Source organism: Cyanistes caeruleus, chromosome 20 (genome assembly GCF_971803275.1).
Source record: "Cyanistes caeruleus chromosome 20, bCyaCae1.hap1.1, whole genome shotgun sequence".
Classification (NCBI taxonomy): Eukaryota; Metazoa; Chordata; class Aves; order Passeriformes; family Paridae; genus Cyanistes; species Cyanistes caeruleus.
This window is the reverse complement of record NC_141720.1, coordinates 5,466,790-5,493,041: the sequence shown is the minus strand read 5'-3', so window position 1 is coordinate 5,493,041 and position 26,252 is coordinate 5,466,790. Positions and strand designations below refer to the sequence as shown.

Genomic DNA, 26,252 nt, shown 5'->3' with positions numbered 1-26,252 from the left:
CTCAGAGCTGCTGTCAGGGAATGAGAAGGGGAAAATGTTTTAAAGCCAAATACACAGCAGACAGAATATGCAGAGGATATTCAATTTGGAGAAACCAGCATTAAAGAGATTTGGGCCACTCCAGTACAACGACCAGCAATTACCTGCATCAGGAAAGTTTGTTCTAACCTACAGTGAGGTACTAGAAAATCCAAATTCCAAGTACTTTTTATAGTTTAGCTCCCTGGTGAAATACCACCCACCCAGAGGCTTGAGGCAATGCAGAACTGCCTGCTTGGGAGGTGCAGGGTAGAGAAGACAGGCTATTTCTGGCATTATTCCTTGGTGGTAGGATGAGAGCCATAGGCTGAACTGTAAGAAACATCTTGAACACAGAAATTTCATGCTGAAGGACATATGCTTTTGAGGGATGGGGGATTATCAGGAAGAACACTTTACAGGAATGCTGTGCCCTCCTCATCCCTGCCAATCCAACCAGTTTGCAGAATTGAAATGCAAGGTTAGATCCCAACAACTCAGGAAGAGCACAACTACAGACATCCCAAATCACCATCAGTCTAACCTAAAATAGATCAAGGATTTGCCCCTCTGAGGTAGTGTGGCCAGATCCACCAAAGATAATACTTGAAAAGTAAGTTTCTATCCTTATTTTGTATCTGGACACCGAGGTTCAGAGCAACAGCTCCTTGCCCTCACCTGGCAAGCTGACACCAGAGATCACACAGAGCACAGGGATGAAGAGCAGCAACAAGTCTGGATGCTCCTGCATTCCTGTCTGCCTGACTGCAGGAGACACAGCGCTGGGAGAAACACTTTTGTTCAAGACTCAGTCCACAAACTACTGCCTAAGTTCAGCTTACAAAACCAGAAGAGCAGCTGGGCGCATACAAGCACAGCTCCAATACCTGGGGCTCAAGAAAAGGCACCTCAGTGAACCTCACTGGGTCACTGACAGGAAAGCTTTTCCCTTCAAAATAAGTTTTCCACACAAGTTTTGTGATTTGGCCCTGTATCCATGATGCAGATGTTGATGGCTGGAAACAGAAGTTGAGCAGAGGGAAATGAAGACTTTAGGATCGATGCTTGGCTGCTGGCAGTTCAGAAGGAGAAAATGAGATGCATTAAAAACTTCTTTCTGGTCAATCTTTATTTTACACATTTGCATCACAGCAGGGAAACCAAGTTACACAGACTGTCCTGACTTGTCTCTACCTTGCTTCTCTTCAAATACTGTTTACTGTTCTTTTAATAAAGTTTAAAAAAATACTGAAAAAAAATCCATTTTTACAGCTGAACAGGAACTGAGGAATAGGATATTTACAGGTCACCAAAACCCCAGGAACTGGACCTTGCTGTACACAGAAGTATTTTTTAGTTCTTCTGGAGCTCATTTACTAAATGAATTCAAAGCTACATTGTACAAGGTGCCCTAAAACTGCTTAATGACACAAGAGGATCTAGAATTAATTATTAATAGTTCCTAAAGGGCAAGGGAAGCTATTTAGACCCATACTCTGTTTTAACAGAGCAGGTACCAGCTCCACTGGCTGCAGGATGAAGTGCTTCTGACAATGTGGAGGTTGGACTCTACTTCAGTACACAGAGAGCAGAACACTGAGTGAAATCCCACAGGGAAATATGTATTAAGAATTGTCCTTTCTAGAGGATTTCTGCAGTCCAAACATAAATGGGTTCTTGAGCCAGACACCCTATAAGGAGCTTTTCTCAGCCACTTTCCTCCTACACCACTCAACACATGAGTATTGGTATTTTTCTACATCCCGTTCCAGTCACTCGGGAGCACAGATCACGTGCAGCTCTCACTGGATCACTGCTATATCCAGGCAAGACACTACAAAGCAAAAATGAATAGCTTTCCAATATTTCTAAGGAAAAGTGATTAATCAGCCCAAAAGTGTTGTATCCAGCAGCTACAAAAAAAGGAGGCAAATTAATTCAATTTAGAACAATGTTTTACAGCAAATCAACCCCAGGGAACACAAAGAAACATTGGTCAAGTGTCTCTGGGCAGCATCACCTCAGCTTTGATGAAACATTGAGGCTACTGATGCTACACACAAGGTCACAGTTTCAGTCCACTATACGCAAACCTCACTGCACCTCCCACTCCTGCAGATCACAGCTCCTCACTCTTTGTACACAGGTGAAAAATGGGGACGTGCTCTATGAGTGAAGTAGAGATCATAACACAGGAGCTATAAAACATCTTTTTTAAAATGACAGCAATCTGTTAGCTAGCATGACAGGTCAAATTGAAGGAGACAAACCAAGTAGGCTAAAGGAAGAAAGATTTCCTTCCCTCTCCTTAATAGCTAGGGAACTCCAGTCCACAGAGCTCAATAGAGCCTACAATACCCAGTACTTGCTTCAAATTGGGCAGTTTTCAAATAAACAACAAAATCTCCTCCCATTCTCATCAATTTGATTGTCAGTGGCTCAACTGCTTTTCTCTAAGAGGAACACACAGTAAGGAAAAAAGACTTAACACTAAAAATCTTCTACAGGACTTGCAGCAGATGTGCACACTGGAGCGATCAGGGCATGCCCTTTAACGGCCAGAAGGAATGTTACAGTGCTCAAGGATAACATGGTGGATGCACACTCATGCTAGAGAGTCCACTTAGCTTAGAAAAAATACATCTTCCACACTACGAGCTCCAGACAAAATGCTGCAATGCAGCAAATTTTTACAACATGCTCTCCCAGGGTATGCCAGCATGGAAATCGAGGAACAGGGCACTCAGCTGGGGGGAAACACTGAACAATGCACGGCACACATCACAACACTCCGAGTTAGGCGACAACATGAAAGAGCATCTTAATAGGACAGCATGTGGCTTCTTCAACTCAAACTGCTCCACTCAGAGCACGCAGCAGCACTGTTCCAGATGACCCCATTATGTCTTGCTTTCTTTTAGTATGTCTCTTGATGAACCATCAAGGAAAACATTTTCCAGCCCGAAGAATGCAAGAGTCTGGCAGTTGCACTGCAAGGAGGCTTCCTCTGGAAGACAGCCTGCTGAGCAGCTCCAGCAGGAAGGAGGAGTGCAGCAGTGGCATGTACATGTCAGCATCCACAGGGATTTATCGGGGCATAACCTGCATTACAAGTGAAGACTGAACGAATCTCATTTTCGTCTGCAGAGGGGACCGAGTGCTCCACTGCAGCAGCATATGGGAAAGCATTCAAACCATTTATTCCCACTGCACCAGACCTGCTGTTCCAGGACTCCTGGCACTCTGCTGCAGGGTACTGTTGGTGATTGCTTCAGCTCCTCACTTCAGTAAAGGCAGCGACAGGGAAGCAAAGCTGCATCTCCCTGAACAATCTGTAATCCACAACAGCTCCTCTCGCTTCCCTCCCTGAGAGAGGCAGAGCTTGCTACCAGATCAGCATCCATCAGCATGTGAAAGGCAAGCACTGATTATCCTGCCTGGGAAGCTCCAAGCTGCTGCACTCCACTAGCCCTGGAGTCATGCCATGGCAGTCATGCCGCTGTGGGTTTGCCTGGGAAGGAGGGGAGGGAGCAGTCCTGTCTTTGATGCTTTGCAGTGCAGCACTCGCTGTGCTGAAGAGAAGCACAACTGCACCCATCCCCTCCACCATCCCAGCTGCCATCCCATCCATTATATCTATCAAGACAGACTTTTTGTCCTGATTCAAGGAATTGTACCAGAGAAAATTCGTTCTGGAAATGGCCACAATAACAATCTTTCAGTTTTTGACTCGTCCATGACTGTTTTTTTTCTTCCTAATGCTCAGGTCTGACCATTTCCTGCTGCTTGGCATCCTGTGTAAAGCACCAGCTGAAGCGGGTTGTAGAGCTGACTGCTGAAGCTCAGGGCTGAACTTGGAAAAAGCTCTTGTAAAAAAATTACTTCCAGAATACTGCTGTGGCTTTTCATGCCAAGACAAAAAGAAATGACCCATTTTTTTGGCCTTTGACTGGTGAGCCAGGGACTTGGCAGATAAACCTACACCATATGCAACTTTAGCAAAAAAAGCACACATAAAAAAAAAGAGAGAAAAAGAGAGGAAGGTAACAGCACTTGCCAAATTGTCAGCTTCACTGATGCTGAGGTATGGAATAGGCAGCTGTTTGGAACCAGCTCAGCACTCCCTGGGATCACAGCACAGCCCTCGTGGTTCTGGGTAAAATGCCACACCCATGACAATTTCACATCTCATTCACAAAAAGAATTCCAGAATAGCATCGTCCAGATGCACTTTGTTCCTGACAGCACATCCTTATCCCTTACATACCTCAGTGCCAACACACTGCAAGTCTTCAGCAGGCTTCTCTGAACAAACTTTACAGCCTGTTTGAGCAGCCCTTTGGATGCAGGGAGTGACGCTTTTCACAGGGACAGAGTAACTGCAGAGGAAGAGGATGAGTTTTTCAGGTATTGCATTTAAGCATATGATGAGCTGGGACTGCCTGTGTTTATTTATGGTCCAGTTTCTCACACTTCAGCTAAATACGCAGATTTCTTCCTACAGAAGGCCTGAAAGGCCCACAGGTCACCAAACAGCCTTTCCAGTGATACAGGATCTTGTCCCACTAAAACTGTCTCACTGCAAGGCAGTGACAGAAAAGTCAAACTGTCACTGGTGTGATTACTGTGAAGTTACAGCTGAGGAGGAAAACAGAAGAGGATTCTGTAGCCAGAGACAAATGTTGTTCTTCTTGTGCTTTATCTGAAGAGAAAGCTGTTCCAGGCATCAAAGCAGACAGATTTATTTCTACCATCTCCATGGGGCATAGAACCAACACCTGGGAAAAGAAGTGGTAATGGGGGAAAGTGATGCTGCTCCTAAAACAGCAAGTCTTGGTACAGACAAGCTCACCAAGAGCTCCACAATCCCTGCTCAGGAGTGAGGAAGTGGTTCAAGATTCCAGAGGAAATCATCCTTCTCAGCTTGAAGAATAAAATAACCTAGTGGCTAATAGTTCTCCAATCAGCTGTGCTCCAGAAATGTAGTCCCCCCAAAAAACCAATTCCTGAATGAGTCTCTAAGTGATGCTGGCACATCCAGAGCTCTGATGATGCCTCTTCCTGACACCCTGGCAGAAGCATTTGGCTGCACAGCACCACATGTCAATGTCTCTGCATGAATATTAAGGCTTCAGTGGGTCAGTGACCTTCAGCTGATTTATTTTTTGTTAAAGCTAATCCTCATTCCACCAGAGAGCCACTTCCATCCTCCCCCAAATGAATACCCATTGTCACTACTACAGCTCTGGACACCAACTGCCCTACTGACCAACCCCAGGGACTACAGAGAAAACGTGGCATTCTGGAAGATGTCTGTAAAGGCTCTACTGCAAGTCTGCAGCTAACAGTCAAGGATTCCATATTCCCCTGCATCAAGGTTCCAGTCATCATCTTCTCCTCTCAAGACAAAAAAAAAAAAAACAACAAAAAAACCAAAAAACATTTAGGACAGGGAGTTACAACTGCCTGTTTTTGGTGGCAATAAATACCACTTTGACCAGTTCAGCTCATCTCAAACAGCAGTGTCATTAATCCTACACAGCCAGAGAGGTACAAGTAGCCATCCAGAGAGGCCCAGTAACTCAGGGTAACTGTGAACCAGAGATTTATGCTGCAGTAAAATGGCTAGACAGATTTCCACTGGAGAGTCTGGTACTGTTTATACTGTGCCAGAAAGGAGTGACTTTTGAAATACCTTGAAAATATTTTATGAAGCAAACTAAAGTGCTCTGGGTCACAGCTTGAAAGTAAACATTTAGGCAGACCCCTAAAAAGCAAGCATCAGTCTTACACCTCTTGTGTACTTCTTGTCAGGTGGGGGTGAGTCAAGAGCAACTCCATGGACAGTGGAGAAGGTACACAAATGCTTATTGCACTATAGGTTTAGTGCTTTAATGGAGAACAGTCACTCATTTCCTGTATAGCAACACATCTGAAAACCTGACACATTCAGGTGGACACCTGCAGGGATAAGACAAGAAGATACTTATCACCTTTCACACTTGCATGAGCAGTTGCAGAAGTCATCTGATCCAATACCTGTTCAGTCTTTCAAATAACTGCAGTTGCTCCTATCCACTTGGTTTGCAATGCTTCGTCCAAGCCAAAAGGAGTTTATAAAAAAGAAAAAAAAAATACTTACATGTCTTTATCTTCTTTTCCCACCTTCTCACAGGCTTTGCAAGTCCCAGCATTCATGTTACATAGCAAGTGTGTGTGTGTGTGTATATGAGCATTATATAAAATATATTCTTTACATACACACTGAAGAGCCCTCTTCACATTAGTATTACACATTCTGAGGAACGCAACAATTCAGAATAAAGAACCGATCCAGAGAGGGAGGGAAAAAAAAGCTACCCAAAATCCCTAGGAAAGCTTCACGCTCCTTGCAGGTACCAGGAGATCCCATTTTCTTATGATCAAAGGAATAGTTATATTTCTGCACTGCTTTGCTCTCCCTAGACACACCCCACTCTGCAGTTTCAGTGGTGGGGAGTGCAAGTTGCTCCCTTTCCACTGAGAGTAATATTAATAAATTAAAAAAGTTTCTCTGAAAGTGCTGCCTTAGTCCAGTCCATCATGCCGTGCTTTCCCATTCGCCCTGAGGCTCTGCTGAACCATTCACCACTTTCTTGACTTTCTTCATGCCCTCCATTACTCCTGAAGTCGTCACCCTAGAAGAGAAGGGAGAAGCATCAGACATCAGACCTCAAACTGTAAAATCCATTTGAGCAACAGCTCACACCCATCAAACAACACTTCTCACATCTCTTTACCCACACTGAGCAGTTTCCATGTTTGATCTCTTGGATCACCCTGACACAGCTCAGATGGGCACCTCAAGGCCCTTCCCATCTATCATTAAAGTAAAGCAGCAAGTAATATTGGCTCATATTACAAAAAAGGTAATAGGGGAGGTAAAACAGTTAAAGCAGGTGTTAATTTGCTAAATTTGAGCAGTTCACCTAAAACCCTCCTTTTACTATGCAGCTGACCACCTTTATTTCTGTGACTTTCTTCTGCATTTTAATAGGCACAACATATTAACACAAATACACACACCGTGGACAGTGCCCCAGATGAACCTTATTAGCTTAATGCACACCAGCTCCTCTTAATAGCAAAATGAGCAGCAAAAAAACAGAAGCAAGAAAACCTTTTTATACCATCCAAGTCTGGATTTGTCATGGCAATCTGACCATTGAACAACAAAGCCTCACAATACCATTCAACATTAGGTAGACTGAACTGTTTATCCAGGCAGAACAGCACCATTCCTCTTGGAACTGCCTTGGCTCTTCAACAGCTCTTCAGCTCAGCAGTTTTTCTCTGCTGCTACACCAAACAGGCAATTTGGATGCACAACACATTTCGTTTATTCTTTTGCACAGTGTGATTCTCATTCCATACAGGTATTTTTATTCTCCCACGAACATGCTACAAAGGTTATTCTGGACGCTGAACTTAAGAGTGCCAATAGCTCAATGCATCCCCAAGGGATGCCTGGAAGCACACACAGACCTGTCCTATTCAAAGCTGCCCCTTTTGGTCTGTGAGTGCTTTCTTCACCTGCTGTTTACCATGTCAGAGTGTTTTATTTGATCAGAGCTGCTAACAACATCTCCACAGCATCACCCCAAGAGGAGAAGTCATCTTCAGATAACACTCTTCTTCCCTTAGTTCCATGATAGATCCCAGCTTCTGTTCATGTACTGTAAAAATAATTTACTCAGCCTGCTGTGTTCAGTGATATTCCAGCAGTGGTCATACTGGGATCATCACTGGTTCTCACTTTAAAGTGGGCCTAAATGAGCTTGGGCTTAACAGGAAAGGGTCACAAGAGTACAGATCAAATAAAATATAAAAAGTACAGAGAAAAGTAAGCAGGTTGCTTAAAGGAGAAAGATGGAATTAGTAAACAATAAACATTTCCTAGAAGAGATCAAACTAATCAGTACAGAGACATGTAGATATTTTAAGGTCTCCCTGTTGACAAAAGTTTCTCACAGTCCGATAGGAAAAAATCTGGGGAAACATAAGCTAGACAAAACTGAAGTAGATGGGTAACTGATTGGAAAAGTATGCATTGAGATGTACTTAATGGTTTCCTGTCAAAAACGTAAGAACATTGAGTGTGGTTCCAGAGAGGCCTGTCCTGGGTTCACTTCTACTCAGTATTTTCAGTAATTGCCTGGGTAATGGAATAGAGAACTTGCTTATTAAATCTGCACAAGACACTAAGAGCTACATACTGGAGAACAAGACTGGAATGCATAAAGATTCTGGCAAATTGAAGTAATAATCTGAAAAGTACAGGAGGATGCAGCAAGACAGTACCAAGTTTACTCTTCAGAAATAGTCAACTTCTTAATTACAGAATGAGGAGCTAAATGTCCGTTCCTCAGGGAGGAGCTGAAGACTGCCATGAGCTACAAACCAGAAATGAGCATCTCACACAGCAATGCAGCAGCAGATACACTGGGATATATAAAGAGGTGTTTCACACGTGCATGACACCAAAGTAGTCCCAACACTTGACTCCCAGCTGGAAGATCCCACCTGGCACACAGCCTAGATTCCAGCCCTGCACTCTAATGCCATTAGAGAGCCACTGCACACCAAGGTGGTGACAGAAGTAATGGTTATGGCTAAGAGGGAATGATCCATGTGTATGAGACAGCTACACACTGAAAGTGCAGGCAGATCAAGCCACATCCTTTGCTACCAGAGAGGCCATTTACTGTGTCCCCCCTCAGTAACAGCAAATAACTGGGAGAGATTTCTGTGTGGATTCTCCAACAGTGAAGGTCAAAGCCCATCTGAACAGTTAAAAATACTAGTTTTGTCTCATGACAAATGTCTGCATGAAGCAGCTCTCAAGTCTCTGCTTTTCTCAGATTGTTCAGGCACAACAGGCAATTCCTCTCGCCCTCAAAATCAGTCCAGTCATCACATTTTACTGCCCAATAAAATAAGGGCAGCAGCACTAAGACCAAGCACACCGAAATCCTCATTGTCCTCACGACAGTCTCAGCACTTCAGCTCTGACCTGCAATACAGCAGGGAAATGTTCCTCACCTGCAGTCTGCTGAACTGCATTTCCAGCCCACAAATCAGTAGCAGTTAAAATGCAACAAATCCTTCTCACTAAATCACCCCTCTCCTGAGAGCATTTCTGTGCGTGGCAGAGATGGATATCCATCACAAATGAGGCAGAGAAGGAGTTCCCCAAGCATTCCATCACATAGTGGTACGTGCTGCAGAGATTTCATGGGGTTTATTTTTCTCCTGCATTGTATCCAAGGTATCAAAGAATGACTAAACATTCAGAAGTATCTCCAGCTCTCCACAGTGGTGGATCTCAGCTGTCTTTTCTCCTGTTTATTTGTTTTATAGTCCAACAAGAAACACTGCAACATTGGCAGCAGACAGCCCTTACAAGCTATTGCAAACTGGACTGAAAACTGATCAGCGTAGAGCAAAAAAGCTGATCTCTGCAAGCAAAAGATGTGTTAGGTGAAGAAAATCACTGCTAATGGAGATCACCATGAATCAGTCTGCCACGAAGCACAAGCTGAGAGAAAGCAAAGAAAAGCAACTAAGCAGGACAATCTCAGCACAGAATAAGCTGCCTCATGACACAGAGAGAAACTCCAGATCCCAAGGCATAAGCAAAGATCAGTGTTACCACAACAGTTCCCTGTGTTGAGGCTGTTTTGGGTGTTAAGGAGAAGCAAAGTCTCCACACACTGAGTAAGATGGATTTACCAGCTTGAGAACAAAACCATTAATGGCTTCTTCTCCTGCAATTCCTCCTCCAGTGGAAATATCTTAACCACCCATGCATGCATGAACATCATTCTCAACCAAGATCCATTAAAGAGCACTTTGATATCCAGCATCTAAAGCCAGCTTACCGAGTTAATGATATAAAAAAACAATCAAAAATTCTTCTTTTCCCCTTCCTCACCCCCACCTCATCTACAGTACTGTTCATATTTTGGTGTTCATGCCCCAGAAATGGCATTAGGACTGGAAGCCTGACAGCTCTTTCTGCCAAGTGTGACTGCACCTTTTCAAGCAGGGAACTTTAACAAACTGTCAGCGAGGAGCCCACGTACTGACAGAACTCGAGAGGCTGCCCAACACAAAATACACAGAAAGCCACTTTGCTCATGATGAATGGCTATTGAACCTGCTTAAAAAAGGACAGGCAGGTCCTTAGCTCAGCTTTAGTCTCCTCCCTGCCAGGACAACTGTGGAGCCTGGAATAACTGAAGAGATTCCTGCAAAGTCTGTGGATCCTTTCTCCAAGCCAGAGTTACCTTTGCTATTCTTCATTTGTATTTTATTCCTGCGAGTTACAAGGACTTACAAAGAGAGGATCTGTGCCTTGTGTTGCTTCTGTACAGACACCTAATTTGCAGATTTTTCTTTAAACTTTCCAGATTTCCTTAATAATTTCCTCTCCAATTCCTTAACAATATTTGCATTTACTGCCAGACCAAGACTTCTATCATTTGCAATGCATGAAAACAGACCCAAACTAGAGAGCTGCATTTAAAATGTCCTATTTTTTTTTTTTTTCATGGAAGAAAAGCAAGCCTGGAAAAGAGGTTTGATAACCTCACAGCTTTCCTTCTCTGTTGGCTCATAGACATGTTGAGTCTAAAGGAACTGAATGCTTCCGGTTTAGAGAACCCAATTTTAAACAAAAACCCTCTGTGGGAAGAAAATAACAATAAAACTGACATAGCAGAACACCATGAAGTTTGCAGGTTTTTAGTTTCTGCCATAGCCTGTGAAGACAAGTGGGTATTTATCACATGAAAAACAAAACACTCATGCAGTGGTTAGTCAGGACACTGTCAGACACCTCAAATAAACCCAGGTTATTTTTTCCCCCCACAGAAACAACATTTAATATTTATGAAGACAAAAATAGGACCAGCAAGACCAAATCAATGAGAAATTTAATATACTTCCATTGCAGTGCTTCACCTGTCACAGAATGAGTAAAAACTCTGTTTTTCAAACAGCTACAAACATAAACCTCCTGATGGAGCTGGGGAAGGGAGAACCAGACACAGATTATACCCTGCCCAGTGCCCAAATGGAATAAAATTTCTGTGAATAAGATCAGAAAAATTCAAGCAAGGCTAAGGGGAATAATCTGCAAGGCACAACAATGGAAACTCCCAAAGGAAAGAGCAAAATGCCTTACTAGGAAAAGGCTCACAAGCAATTCTAACCCTTGAGATTTTAGCAACGTCTATCTTATGATGAGATGCAAATCACTGAATTACTTCATTAAACTTTCTCCACCTCATTTCTGGCAGATTCTCCTAAATTTAGCAACTTCTCAATTGACTAAAATCACTGTATTTGAACGGTGTCCTATTATTAGTCCTAGCAAAACCCCCACAAGCAAAAAATCATTAAGCACGTAATGAAACTCACTCTAACAGTCAAAGAGGAAAAAAGCTTGTTTTGGTACAATCACAAATCCTGCCAGTTCAGACAGTGACTTCCTGATGTGAATGCTTTTTTACCAAACAGCTTCCAAACTGAGACCAGTTTCTTACATAAACCATTTAAACACATGTAAGTGATAGTGATTTTAAGGTCACTACCCACTAGTTGGATTCCACTTGCAAAAATGACAGATTTTCTAGACCCAAAGCAAAAATAGCTAAGCATTTAAAAAGATCTTTGTTACTAGCCATATTTCTGAGAAGTTAAACTCCTTACATGACATTTCAATCTGGATTCTATGATTCAAACCTCCTTGTAGCAGTTTTCCAGTAAGATTAATTTCTTTCTGAGCTAACTATGACAGCAAACACATTTGGACTTTTTTTGCCTCTGTAATAAAAACAGTGATGATTTATTTCACTCAGGTAAAGGAGATTTGCCAAACTGGAAAAAACTCTTAGGAACAGTCTTCTGAGCCTGTACATGAATTGTATTATGCATCAAACCTATAACTACCAAAGGATTAGGTTAGCTTTGCCTCTATTAAGGTAGCAGACTCAGGGGCACCTAAAGCTGTATCCAACACTCCTGCAAAGCTGAATTTCTTAGGGCATTTTTAATTACACATTTGAAAATGCCATTCATTTTCTAAGTCCTCAGAAAACCACTGCAAGGAAAATGACAGGGACTTAGCCTGAGCCCTGCTATATAATTTTTCCAGACTAGCTCAGGTCCTGAAGCATCGTGGTTTTGCAGCAGGGAATAAACTAGGGAAGACTATTGATAAAAATCCATCTCCTTGGCTCAGTGTTGCTTAAAATAAATTTTTGCAAAGCTATGTGCTGAACACCAAGGCAGAAGGGACTTTACACCCTGTCCATTTATTTATTATTATTATTATGCATTTATTATGTTCTGCAGATTGGTAGGTAAATTTTATTGTTCACTTGGGGTTTTTTAAATATGAAGCATTAATGACAAACTGTAAAACTCATTCATGTTCCATAATCTAAATTAAAATTAGAAGTTTTCTTACTTGACATTTTCATGGGCATCTTTTTGCCCCATGAAAAGCTTTACCTGCTTTTTCCACACTACTGCAATATCCAGGTCAGAGGCTCCTATGCACATCACAAATCTCTTTACACACATCAAAACAGACACCTCATCTTTAAACGTGGGCAGATCCTCATCTTTGTGACAGAAGGATTTAGAGAGATTTAAGTAAACTACTTTTCTCAAATCAAGAGGTAAGTAAAAGGGGAGAGGGGCTCTTACACAGCTTCCATCTCCAAGTCATCCTCATCATCTTGAGAGAGCTGTAGGTATGGGTTGTCTGATGCTGGACGGAACTTGTACCCAGTAAGGACAAAGAACACAAGCGTGGCCATTTCATCCAGTAGCTGCAAGGGAAAACAAGATTGAAGTTCAGTCCTGCTACGCTCTGTGGTCACGAAACATTGCTCCTCATTCATAAGGTTCAAGGTTTAATGGCCAAGAGGCCTGGGCCACAGCAGAAATAAAAGAATTCCTGTCTGGTTGTCATTAATACCAAGCTAAAGGCTGTCAAATGCTTTGTTCTTTCGGTTTTCCCTGTCTCTTTAATACAGTTATAGTTCTATCCATCTCTCCAGAGCTTTCAAGGAACTATGGCAAGACTTGGCTTTTAAATGGGGGGGAGGAATCATTCCTACATTGCTTGGTCCTTTCAACAGTTAATGTATTCCAAGGACTCCCTGCACAGTTGCTTGGATTATGTGTTAAGAAACCAAGGATTTAGAAGTCCATAGGCAAAAGAAGCCTGTAGATGGAAGAGCAAAAGCCTATTTCCCTGCCTCCCTCAGGCTTCAATTACATAGAGCAAACCTGACTAATTTTTTTCTCCTTTGTATGTTCTTGATTAATTTCCTTCAGACATTTTTAAATTGAAAGACTGAAAATCAATAATGCAATTACTTTCAGACATCTCATGTATAATCCAGCAGCCTTGCTGGACAAACATAAAACTAACAGTATCTTCTTTCACCTTAAGCACATCAGTGATAAAACCAAGAGGAGGCAAGGTGCAGCACTGTGCTTTGAGATGCTTTACTGTAACATGAGGAACATTTTATGGAATTTTGTTGTGCAATTATATTTAAAGAAAAATAAAGAAAAATATCAAGGAATGGATATATTTTCCTTTACTGGCAAATACCTGGTACAGCCATTTCCACTGGAATGGAACAGCAATCTTTATGAGAATTGCAATGATCCGTGTGAAGTAAATGTAACACACAATCTGGGAAGGAAAAGGAGAAAGCATGAGAACAATAGCACCGTCCTTACAGAACCTTCTTACCCCAGAGAAACAGCTCAAGCAATTCCCAGCCAACTCATTATGTCAGACTAGCCTTATAATGCTCCTCAATAAACATGGAAGATATAGGCTGAGGGTTCTACTGCTTGCTGAACATCCAATAACTCAAGCTATTGGTATCATACTCAAGTTACAGCAGGAAATGCTTTAAGTATTACAATTTCATAGAATTTCAAGAATCACAATTGTAATTTATTACTCTTGCCACTTAGAAGAGCCTGAAATGAGGCCGTTGGAAATCATTAAGAAGCCTGTGTTCTCCTGGGAAACGTACTCATGGCTCCCACTGACTTAATCAGGAACTGCACACATGCATCTCCAGGCACCATTTGGTCCCAAGTTTAATTTTTAGCAAGTTTACAGTACGTTATTCAAGCCCATCAATTCAACTGGCAGCTCAAGCTGTCTCCAGAGGAAATCAGGAAGCATTACAAATAGCTGGAATTTAAAGAGAGACAGAAGGATATAACCATTAGGAGAAAAAAGGAAGTTGTTTTTAGGATTATAAGCCAGTTGACCAAGATGCCAAAGCACAGCAGTGCCAAGAGCCTCTACCACATCCACCAGCTGCAGCAGTTTCCAGCAAGTATTCCATCAAAAGCTTTGAATAGCTTCCAAGTTCCCAACATGCATGCGTGCAGGTGTTTTACTTACCATGACATAGTAATGTCTGAAGAGCTTCAGCTTTGCTAGGTTAATGGCAGCTATCAAGAGAACACAAAAGTCCATCAGAAAATTGTTAACATGACACAATTTCTTTTGATGCCTGTCTGCAGGGTAGGTAAGTGGTCAAAATCAGGACTCAGGTAATACCAGGCTAGAAGGATTTGTACTGAGGAGTGCCATCCTGGCATGTCCACATACAGGGTAACTCCCAGGCTGTGGTGAATTCACTCTTAAAAAGGGAACTAAGATTGCTTTTGCACTAACTTTTATATGCACACACTCTGCATTACAGAACCTTTCTCTACCTGTATACAGCCAACTATATACTGTCACCTCCCTCCTGCCAGAGGGGCCACACCACCTGACACTGCCTTCTAGAAAATTCCTGTCTTCTCTAGAGTCATCCCTGACCTGCTCCATGCTTTCAGCTGAGCTAATCACAGCTCTGAGAACCACTGCATTTTGCTGAACAGCAGCCCAAGCTGTTAATTAATTAACTAATTAAAAATTAATACCTAAGCAAGGTCCTCTATCACTCATGGCTCAGCCACAAGTCACAAGTCAAACGGGAAATCATCCTGAGCAGTTCCCCAACACGTGTCTGAGCTGAGGCCCCAGGCAAATCTGTGTGTATTGCACAGATCACATCAGCTGGAGCAGCACAGAACATTCATGTGAACCAGCTGAGGTCAACAACAGATGGAGCAGCTGTCAGCTCTGGTCTGAGAGTCAGCTTTTAGATGCGCAGCAGGATTACAAACACAGGCCACTGATGCTTTTGTGACAACATGAGAGGTAAAGAGCCCAAGATGTGTTGACAGGATACAGAGATGCAGTTCAGAGCCAATGAACATGAGCTGCCAGTTAAAAAATACTGCCACATATTTACTGGTAATCCCTCCAAATGCTCATGATGTATTTATCAGATGTGCAAGTGCAATACATGGACCTGAAGTTCACCTGAACCCCCTCACAGAACTCACACACTGCAATGATTTATAAAAGGTTGCATATATTTGCATGTAAGGTCTTCCAGGTTCACAAGACAGCAAAATGCAGTATTTCAGATGAGGGAGAGGAGAGCTAATAGCTACCAAAGAAATGCTTCACCTCTTCTGATGCAAACAAAGCAGCTTTTTTATGCAAAGGAAATGTCAAATGCACCACTGCAAATAAATTCCTATTCCCACTACAGAAACTACAGTGAAGACAGACAGCATTCTGTTATAAAACTACTTTTATAATGTAGAGATGAAGAATCCCTTTCCAGTTTCCCTTTAGTGTTCCTGAGGTACTGCTGAAAGCTACAGACACCTCAAGCCAGATACAAACCCTCCTCCATCAGATACATTCTAAGAGCAGCAACCTGACCAACACTTGTTGGTCAGCATGAACTGACTAATGATCTGAAGTTAAAAGCTTTTCCTAATAGAGTTGGTGAAAGATTAAAGCATGTAAATATGCATGATATTGTGAAACAGGGAAGCAATATTGTCCTATTTAAAGAAGAGCTGCATTAAATGTGACCATGAAGATCTTGTGATTTCCCACACACTGGTTTGCACACAGAAGGATCTATTTTGAACTCAACGCGTCCAACTTCAAGAACTGCCACCAGTTGGTGCACTGACAGGCCAGGAGAATTACCAGGCTTTGTAGTTGAAGGAACACCAACTCAACAGCTGCGATTCAAACTGCCAGTCTATCAGTGCTTTACAGTCAACACCAGTGAGCTGGGGAGTCATTTCTGGTGGATTCATGCACTGCACAGGATGAAAGGACAGCAAAGCCAAAGATCTGACTACCAAATGAAGTGTCATAATTCCACCTCTCCCAGCTGATGAAGCATAGCTCAACATTGCAGCAATTCATCATGATAATCAATAGCTGAGTCATAAATTGGTATATTCATATATCCAGAATGTCTGAGTATGGGAAAGAGGGGCAAGGAGAGGAAAAAAAGACAGCCACCACCAAGGAGAAAGGCTAAACTACCTGTGGAAGCTGACTTGCTCTCCTCAACTGCAGCAATATTTCTCTCCACTATCAGATACGTAAGTCAGCATTAATGCATGTCTACAAAATTCTGCCAGTTTTTTTTAAACAACTCAAAGTTACGGGACACACTGTTCTGGAGAAAAATCTAAAATCATCATTGCTTGGCATCAGCAGCTTGTGAATTGCTTCTTCACAGGCTCAATGTGCTCCAAGCATTATTATTTGAGTCTTGCTATCATGGACACTCAAAGATTTCTGTTCACCTCAGCCTGGCAGTGCAGACAGCAACAGCAGCATTTACAAGGAGCGAGGCTCAGCCAGCAGCTGTCACTTACAACTTGAATCACTTGCAAGCTGAACCTGTAAGGCTGTGATAACACAGCAGTAATCACAGCATGCAGTAAAGGTTGGGTAAATTTATATTTCGAGTATGATAACCATTCTGCAAAGGACAGTACTTAACTGCAGAGAAGAAAAAAAATAAATTAAAAAGAGACCTTCCACTGAAGGTTTTAGAAATTAATTCATGTTCTTTCAGACAGTAATTAAAAAGATAAAAGCCATCCTCCAAGAAACATAACATATATACCTTGCTTCCCTCAGTTCTCTCTCTCTATCACCATTTATTTTAACAGCTTGTGCCTGCAACAGCCTGACCTGCATCGATCAAAACAGAGCACACCTCAGTATTTTGATAAGCAGTCTCTTACTGAGATTGTCCCCATGCTAATTTTCAATGTTGAGGCTGTCTATAAGATGGAAAAAGCTGGACCATCCACTTGCACACCACACAATAGCCTTTTGATGAATAAATCCGACCTTTTCAGTAAATGTATGTAATAACAATCACAAGATTGCAGCTGAGGGCGCAGGGAGCTCGAGCCCAGACAATACAATCCATAAAGAAAAACCATAATGCAGCCACTGAACATGCTCAAGGTACAACTGAAAATATTTCTGCAATGCTCTGCTTGCCCTGCTCACGATGGTGCATTTGAGATGTGATCTGTGCCATTATCAAACTGTAAATGGAAGCTTTCTGCCCTCCCCAACGATGCAGCACATGTAGATCTAACCCTTGAAAAATCAGCTCTGAGAAGTGCAGCTCTACAGCCTCAGCTCTCTGCTTAAAAGCATTCCTGTACTAGAAAGAAGAGGTCAGACAGATACAGCAAGGCTCAGTGCCACGCAGAAGGTGGCACAGACTCCTTAATCTTGAATGTCCTGAACCACGTCACCCATTTAGCACGAAAGCACTTCACCAGGGTCAGATGAAAGTCCAAAGAACAGGATAAGCACCGTATCTCCTACACAGAGCTGCCACATCAACCCTGGACAGCTCTCTGGGGCACCTGGAGGTGGTGCTGAGCCCAGCCAAGCACAGGCTGCTCTGCACCACTCAGGACCAGGCTCTTTGCTCACAGCCTTTTCATGGCACAGCAGCAGGAAGACACTGAATAGTGCAAATGGTTTTTCCTGACATAAGGGCAAGCACAAAAGCATTAATCATCATTTGCCCACTGCACAGAACACAGGGAATGAATGATGCCTGGGAGTGACAGGCTGCAATGTATTTCCCTTAATTCTGCTGCCAACTGTAACATGCTGCAGTGCTCCAGGAAAACAGCAACCCATGATCTGATCGTGCCGTGTCACATCTCTCACCACAAAGGCACAGGTACCAGCAGAACAAACTGCAGCAATGCTTTCCAACCCCATTCCTCCCTCAAACAACAGAAGATGTGATCACAAGGGTGTGCTATGAAACTTGAGAGGTCCAGTGACCAAAAACTTGGCGTTTCAAACAAAAATTATGTATAAATAATATACATATTCCCTCTCTTTTCTTGAGATACCTGTAAACAAGGTGGTGGCAATTGAGCAGCTTTGCAGGCTGAAAATTCTAGGTCAGTTTACAAGGCTGATTTCCTTAAATCTGCAAGACATTTGCAATGCAGATCTACAAATGGACAGAGAGCAAAGGCTCCTACCTGAAGGAAGATGTAGTGACAGATCAAAGAGGTATAGCTAAGCAGTTGCTTAAGTCTGAAGGTGGCGATTTTAAAAGGGGAGGAAAAAAGATTCTAAAAATGGGATGTTTACGCCCACTGCTGTGCAAGATAAGAAGCCTGTGTAGGTCAGATATACTGCTTTAAAGATCACCTTCAAGGGGAAAAAAAGCAAACAACCAGGCAGCTCAAACTCAGCCACAGCCCTACCTACTCTTCACTAGCAATCCACAGCATCTGGGTATCCAGGTCTCCCTGGATAATTATGGCTTTAGACACATTTCTCCAGCTTTCCCACTTTTCTTTTAAAATATCAAATCTAGTTTAAAAGACTACTAGCTAGTGACTCTAAATCAGAGTCACTTACAATAGGCTTTTTTATTAATTGTACATTGCTAAAACAAAAACCTATGACAAGCCCAGACTAAGGGTCTGGAAAATTCAAATCTGCTTCATTCCTAGTCCAGTCACACTCCAGTCATGGCTGTCACTTGACCCAGGGGATTGCTACCTAATAAACAGGTGGAGAAGCAGCTGGAAGAGAGCATGACAAACAATAAGGAAGCACCACTAGGATACTGAGCCATAAAGTCCTGGAGCTGTTAGCCCTAACAGATGCGAGGAAGCAAAAATAATTTTCCTTAGGTCCTTCTCACCAGCAAGGATGTCACCAGAAGACTCAGTGCCAGCTACTGAATGTGTAGTATGTAATTCCCCAATACATCCTATAAGTTAATGAAGTCTGTGTGAGAGAAGAGGGAAAGCAGCCTTTGACTAGACAATAAATCCCAGCAGGCCAGAGGCAGCCCAGCTAGAATGTCTGCACACAATCCAGCCAGCTCTAACCACGAGATAGTTTAACTACATAAAAAGAAGATCCAGTAACTTTTATTACTTCAGGAGAAAACTAACTGCAGGAGGGAAAATGCTCGTGATTTAACAGTAAGCACTGTTTCTATTCTTTAATTCTCATGAGAAGCTGAGACATTGAGCAGCACTTCAGAAGAACAGGGTCTCCAATTGAAGCTTATAGAGCATGTGGTTCTAGTAATGAGAATTCATTGATAAGCCTAACATGAATGATTTCATCTTTTCACAGTGCAACCAAATCACTTTTGGTTTTCACAACCAGACACACTAGCAGCACGACAGCACTAGGTAACATTCTGCTTCTGGCATCACATTGCCATTCACTTGCTCCCTGTGGGCTCCTATCAACAGCCTCTAAATAGTCCAACCAGATTGTGTTTCACAAGTGAGTCCCAGCATTGCAGCCACAATCTGCTCTCAGCTTGTGCAATGTTTTCCCTGAAAATCTATTCCTTAGCTATTCTTTTATTATCAGTGTAGCATAACACAGTTGCTAAGTCCCCCTGAATACACAGTTACTGAAGGTGCAGGATCTGCACAACCAGATGGCAACAGCAGTAGGTAAAGCTGGGAACAGCAGCAGGTGATTCACAAGCAACACTCACAATAAAGAGCATCTTCACCCATGGAGAACAACACAAAACAGAGAACTAAACGAGTGCATAGCACTGACTAGCTGTACAGACACAGCCAGTTCCTCTCAAATTGCCTTTTTTTTCCCTCCACATTTTTTACACACCACAGTGTACCTACAGAACTGCCCAGACTTACTCAGATCTGAATATCATGATAAGTTGGATAGGTTGAGCCTATACACTGAACATCCCCTACTGTTGGTCACCTCACTTCTCTCCTTCTCAGAATGTCTAAGGTTTATCAAACTCCACAGCACCATCTTGTGATAACAACTAAAGTAGGTACAGGGGGATCACCTAGGGCCACACATATCTGAAGGGTTTGTGTCTTAATTATGTGCACTAATTGCTGTGTGCTCACCACCAGGACAGTCAGATTCATTGCCACCCAGCTAAGAACCAGGCCTGGTGTGTGAAGACCTTGGTTCAGAAGAAAGACAGTTTCAAGGAAATCTGAACTTATCAGACTTTTTAAAGGTAAGAGCATAAATACCCCAGAACATATGCTCAGTGGACAAGGTAAAACAAATCCATCAGAAAATGTCACTGAACTCAAGTGAATGCACTGATAAGAAAGCTACCAACAATATTTATATTACACTTTGATAAATTATCCTGTAACATTTGTTTCTATTAGAAATTAGTAATTTTTCACTTTTAGGTTTGGGTTTCCTTTTTTTAACTTGTAGGGTTATTGTTTGGTGGCATTTTTAACAGCTTGGAACATCAAAAAAGCATGCTAGGCTCATCATAAGTTTACATTTAACAGATGGCAAAAAGTGAACTAATCTGTGGTCTGCACAGAGCTAAGCTCAGTACCCAGACTTATATTTTACCTACAATCAGCAGTGAAACACAGAAGTTTCTATGAAAGCCAAGGAAATGGCTGGAAGAAGTATCCAGACCTGGCTACAGAATTCCAGAAAGGAGAGACAAGAATTGAAGGATGGGACTGAAGTTAAAAGGCTGTTGCCAACAAATGACCTTATACAAATGAAGCTTTAAAGAGTAAACCACCGAATGACAGAAGATGGAAAAAGCTGCCTGCTTCCAAGGAAGCCAGTGCTGTGCTCCACAGTTTGTATCCAAGGAACTGATCCAGAAGAAATGAGCAGATAAGGCAGGAAAAGCACTCCAGCAGCCACGTTTGGCCTTTCCATCCATCGGCTCCTGTTCAGTGCTACAATAAACATAACTCCACTTTCCACAGGCAGCCCTTGGAGCTGCTATACAAACATGGACAAGTCAGGAACTGTGCTACATTGAATGCCAACTTATGTTTTGTTTCATAATGAGGTTTATTTCCTTCTATTCTGTCAGGAATACATTTTTGCAGAAACTGAAGTGGGTCTATTTGGGCTAATAGTCAGCAATTGTGGAATTCATTTCTAGTTCTGTTTCTGAACACTCAAGTGAGGAAAAAAATGGCAAATCTGTCAAGATTATTTGCTCTAGATGTCATGTCGAGCTCAAGTATGGAGAGCTGTGCAAGCAGCAGAGAATGGGTTACACAATGCAGTTCTGATAATTAAAGCAATATAAGAAAAAGTTCATTTTTTCAAAACTTATTCCCATGAGCCCACTGAGGAAAAGCAGAGTGGCACTAACACAGGGTAGATTTATAGTCTTAGTTTGATTTTTACATCAGCATCACGTGCTTGAAATTCTAGCATTATAACATATAACATAGAAGAGGAGCAAGAATACAGATTACTTGCCTTTCCCATCTGTTGCTGAAGCCTCTTGCAAATGTCTTATTGACCTGAAAAATAAAGAATAGATTAATGGTAAGTTTTACACTCCCTTTTCACAGTAGTCCTCTAGATCACTGACAAGTTTTGTTAGCTCTTTATGGCTGGAGTATGCTCATAATTAACTATGCTTAGCACAGCACACACTTCCCCCTCATGCCCCCTGCTCAGGCAGTCAGCTCAAGTATCTCTGTTTCCTTGGGATTAAGAAAGCAGATTGCTAAAACCTACTTCAGCCTACAGAAAGCTTTGTGGGAGGGAGGGAGCAGAGTGAGAAACTGGGGCATTTTCCAGCATAATGCTTTCCACTTGTACAATTAAGCTGAGCTACTCTTCAAAGTACTGCCAAGCATTTGGCATCTTACTGCTCTTTTAAGCTCTTTTCATTTAAATAGTTGATTACAGCTTACATGTCTACATAGGCAACTTATGTAACAGAAACTACCCTGCAGGAATGTAAATGCAGGGGCCAAGTCTTAGTCACCTTGCTCACATGAATCATCCCACCAGCTGCAGTGACACCATCCAGAGGAAAAAGGGGCAGGATTTTATGTCAGGGGCTTCACTGCCAGTTTATGTTGGCACCATGGCAATGCAGGAACACTGGTTGCACACCATAAACAGCCACAAGACAGCTCACATTTGTTTTTCAGATACAATTCCTTTATGGAAAGTTAAGTTTTGTACCAGCACCTGACTAGGTTGGACATACCCAGCATTAGGTAGCAAGAACTGTGACTGCAGAAGTCACCTTTATCACAGGAGATCGAGTCTCTCTGCAACTGAAGTCAATACCCCTGAGCTTTTATTTACCATTGCCAAATTCTCTCAACCTCAGAGACAAAGCATTTTGACTGAAGCAAGGGGAAGGACAAGTGAGTAGTGCAAATTTCTTGGAAGACATCTCCCAGCCTTGGCAGAAGGCCATCATGAGTGTGTAGGGGAAGAGAAGGACAGGTGAAACCCACCTTCACAAGTCAAGCTGAAGCTTATTTCTATCTACTGAGTCTATCTATCTTCTTCCTCTGAAACACTCAAGAGTTACACTCCAGAGTGATGACATCCTACCAGACATTTATATAATCTTCATTTCAGAAAAAAATAATGGAGATACTGGAGAAAAAGAGACATTCTGTGTTTACTAACCAAGGAGCCAGAAGCTCCTTGATATCCTCCTTTAAACCCAGCTGTTTATCCAATTAAGACAAAATGTATTTAGAAGATAAATGTTCTGGCTAACTGGCAAGCAGCAACAATAGTGTTTATCTGAATTATCTGTGTTTTGGTCGAGTTTTATATAACCAACATTATTCACTGCCAAGTAGAGTGGAAGGAAGGGCGGGGAAATGCTCCCTGTGGGATTATTTCTTATAAACAGTCAAATAAACATGCAGCTACTCTGCTTGAAGGCAGCCCTCATCTTAGATAACACTACTGTTTTGAAATTTAGCAGTCAAGTATCTAGTCTCAGTCAGTGAAGCCAAATCCCATTTTTCAATTTAGAGAGTCAACACTTCTGCAAAATTTCAAGTTTCAAAAGCACCTACAGTCTGCACAGTGTTGGCCACATTTGAACTGCCACCCACCTTCCCTCATCCCCACTCTAATATCCCCAAAATGAGCATCTTCCACAGCACTAGACTGAAATGTTAAGGCTGATGAGGTCTATGAAAGTTAACAGAATGCTTGACTCCACAGGAGCACTGTTCTTTTGCTTTGGCAGAGCTGTTGCTGCCCTTTAGTTCACGTGTTTTTCACATACAGCAACTCACCATACCACTGGGAACAGGATGGCTCCACAGCACAGCAAGTCCACCAGGAAAAGGATTTCTTTCCACAGCCCATACTCAGTTGTCCCCTCCTCTGTTGACTCTATGATAATGTAGGCCACGTTTGCCAGTACCTACACAATAAAACATGGTTATGGTTTAGAAACTGCCCAGGAAGTCACTACAGGTGGCCTGCCAATTCAGCAAAAGCCCAACCAGTAACATCAGTGATTTTTCTGCAGCTCTACATCCAAAAGTCACATATTCTGCAGCATCTTCATAAGATTTACAGAAATAAAACTGATGGGAACTTATTCCTGATGACACTCAGAAAGTAGTTCTTTTGTTATACACTGTGCTGAATCTACTGTATCAGTTGAGATAAAAAGGAACAAAATTTACTTATTGAAACATAGACACAGTACTGTGTGGCACATACAGCCAATGTGAAAACACAAAATTCTGAATTAAGCCAGTAATTCAGATTGGTCATTGACCATCTTTTGTACTCCACACCTGAGCTCTGTAAGAGCCTCAGACACTAATTATGTATACTTCTGGTAAGGGCTTGCAGAAAATCTCTTCTATATATGACAACAAACAAAAGTTTTGTTCTCCTATGTACTTCAGTTCTTCAAGTAGGAGACCAGCACTGACCACTCTGAACCACTGGGAATGTTACCCTCAGGCCCAAGAGACATACAAGCCTTGTTTTTCCCACTTTTTATTTCATAAAGACATTCAGCAAACATTTCAGCAGTGACAACGTGAATTCAATTCCTCTACTTAGTCGTTTAGCACTGTTTTCCAGCCCAAGTTTTTTCCCACTCCTTATAGCCAGTTTTCATTTACTGAAACTGTTTGATCACCATTATCTCATGCTTCATATGGGAGAAAAATTGGGAGACCTACAGTAACTTCTGGACTAGGAAATAGCCAATAGGCTCAAACAAGCAAGAACTACATGATATTGTGTGCAATTTTCACAGCCTTTTCCAATTTGCACAAGCAGCTCTCCCACAGTACAGGAAGTATCAGCATAGCTTGGTCCTCACCTGAAGTGGGATGACAATCATGAAAATTTTTTTGTCTTTATCTGACAGGATGTGTTTAATGAAAGCCCAGCCTGTGCCAATGAGGGCGATAGTGATGAACAGAAGAGCTCCCTTCAGTCTGGAAGAGAAAAAGACACTGCAGTAAGAGACTTGATCTTATCACACTTCCTCTTCTGCCCAGGTTTCTCCCACTGCCAATAAAGCCACAAACCCAAACAAATGCTTCCCTATCCATAATTTTGGCAAGCACTTATCCATCCCACAATAGTGAGGCAGATGTACTTGTTACAACTGTGTATCACAGAGCAATATTAGGCTTCATTCCCAATATAAGCAATCTTTTCCTGGGGGAGTCATCCATTCACCATTGTGAACAGCAGCAAATACTGGCAGCTGTACCCACTTACCATTCATACCAGGAGCCAATTAGATACTTGAATATTAGTGTGAACAAAGAAAAGTAAAGCATTTGTTATCCTTTCACTCCTCCACCCACAGAAGTGCCAATTCTCTGCAGCTGCCCTCTGTAAGTGGAGCTTTCCCCTGCACACAGGGCTGATTGCTGAGTCCTTGGTACTGTGGTCTGCATGAGAACACAACAATTTCCCACTTTGTTCAGGAGGGAGACAGCCCCAGTGGCAATTTGAATCTATCACATCAATCTTCTGACATACTTACAGGTGAGTGATGTAGTAAACAACAGCCCAGCCCTCAATGGGGAATCCCTGAGAAGAGATGTAGTGATAGTCGATCTGGAAGCAGAAAATACAGCACTTTACAAGCTGCACCCCCACCCTCTAAAAACAGGTCTGCTCCACATCCACTGCCAGTTTTGCTTTCCAGTCAGTGTGTACAAACCCAGCTCTGTCACATTTAGAGAGCATTCCTTCCCAACACATTCTACTTTTGTTTAGCAACAATGAGATAATTTCCATTTGCTCTATTTCATAAGTGCTAGTGGATGTATCTTGTACAATCTACATCCTTCCCACACAACTCCCCTGCTCAACTACAGTGAAACAACTGCAGTTGGAACCTACTTATTCATTCATTTTTCAGGTTCAGCTGCATTAGGTGATGAGAGGCTTGCTAGGATCATTTTTACTGGAAGCCAGATTCACTTCATTAGACTTCAAAAATATTTATAGCAGGTACAACACCATGGGCATGAAGGTGAAGATCATGGCTGGCACAAACACTGAAGGATTAAATGCTTGCCATGACCTTTCTTCATGAGATATTTTCAGTGGAAAGGGAAAGTCAATACAATTCAACAGAGACATTATCTATGGAAAGTCTCAGAGGTGATAAGGTGAGGTCTGTTGCCATACACCATAATACTTCCTTGCCCTTGAATTCTACAAACGTTCATCAAGGTTTTCATTTATTAATATTTACTACAAGCCCTGCAGCTAAAGCAACAGTACAGCCCAAGCTTTCAGGCCCACTGCAGATGGCCAAAACATTAAAATTTGTGGAACTCATTCAACCCCCAGCCCTTGCTGCTTCAGCACTTCAGGCCATGATCAAAACGGTATTTTAAATAAGAATTTGGTGATGAAAACAAACAATTCTACCAAAGAGCTGCAGTTCAGTTCTAATGCTGCAGTATTAAGACCAGCTCTCCCTCCCACTGTCCTCTCT

General features: G+C 42.2%; 1 protein-coding gene across 3 annotated transcripts in view; it reads right to left on the bottom strand.

Moving 5' to 3' along the window:
- Positions 1-1,132: 1,132 nt before the first annotated feature.
- The window catches only part of GPR107 (G protein-coupled receptor 107), a 38,173-nt gene continuing 13,053 nt past the window's right edge, over positions 1,133-26,252 (bottom strand). For all 3 annotated transcript variants that reach the window (XM_023938196.2, XM_086858151.1, XM_086858150.1), the window contains 8 exons: positions 25,287-25,360; positions 24,609-24,726; positions 23,557-23,687; positions 21,752-21,795; positions 14,510-14,559; positions 13,694-13,777; positions 12,775-12,899; positions 1,133-6,695 (listed from right to left, as the gene is read on the bottom strand). In XM_023938196.2, coding sequence (XP_023793964.1) covers positions 6,599-6,695; positions 12,775-12,899; positions 13,694-13,777; positions 14,510-14,559; positions 21,752-21,795; positions 23,557-23,687; positions 24,609-24,726; positions 25,287-25,360 — 723 coding nt within the window. In that variant the 3' untranslated portion in view covers positions 1,133-6,598. The remainder of the gene's footprint in view (positions 6,696-12,774; positions 12,900-13,693; positions 13,778-14,509; positions 14,560-21,751; positions 21,796-23,556; positions 23,688-24,608; positions 24,727-25,286; positions 25,361-26,252) is intronic.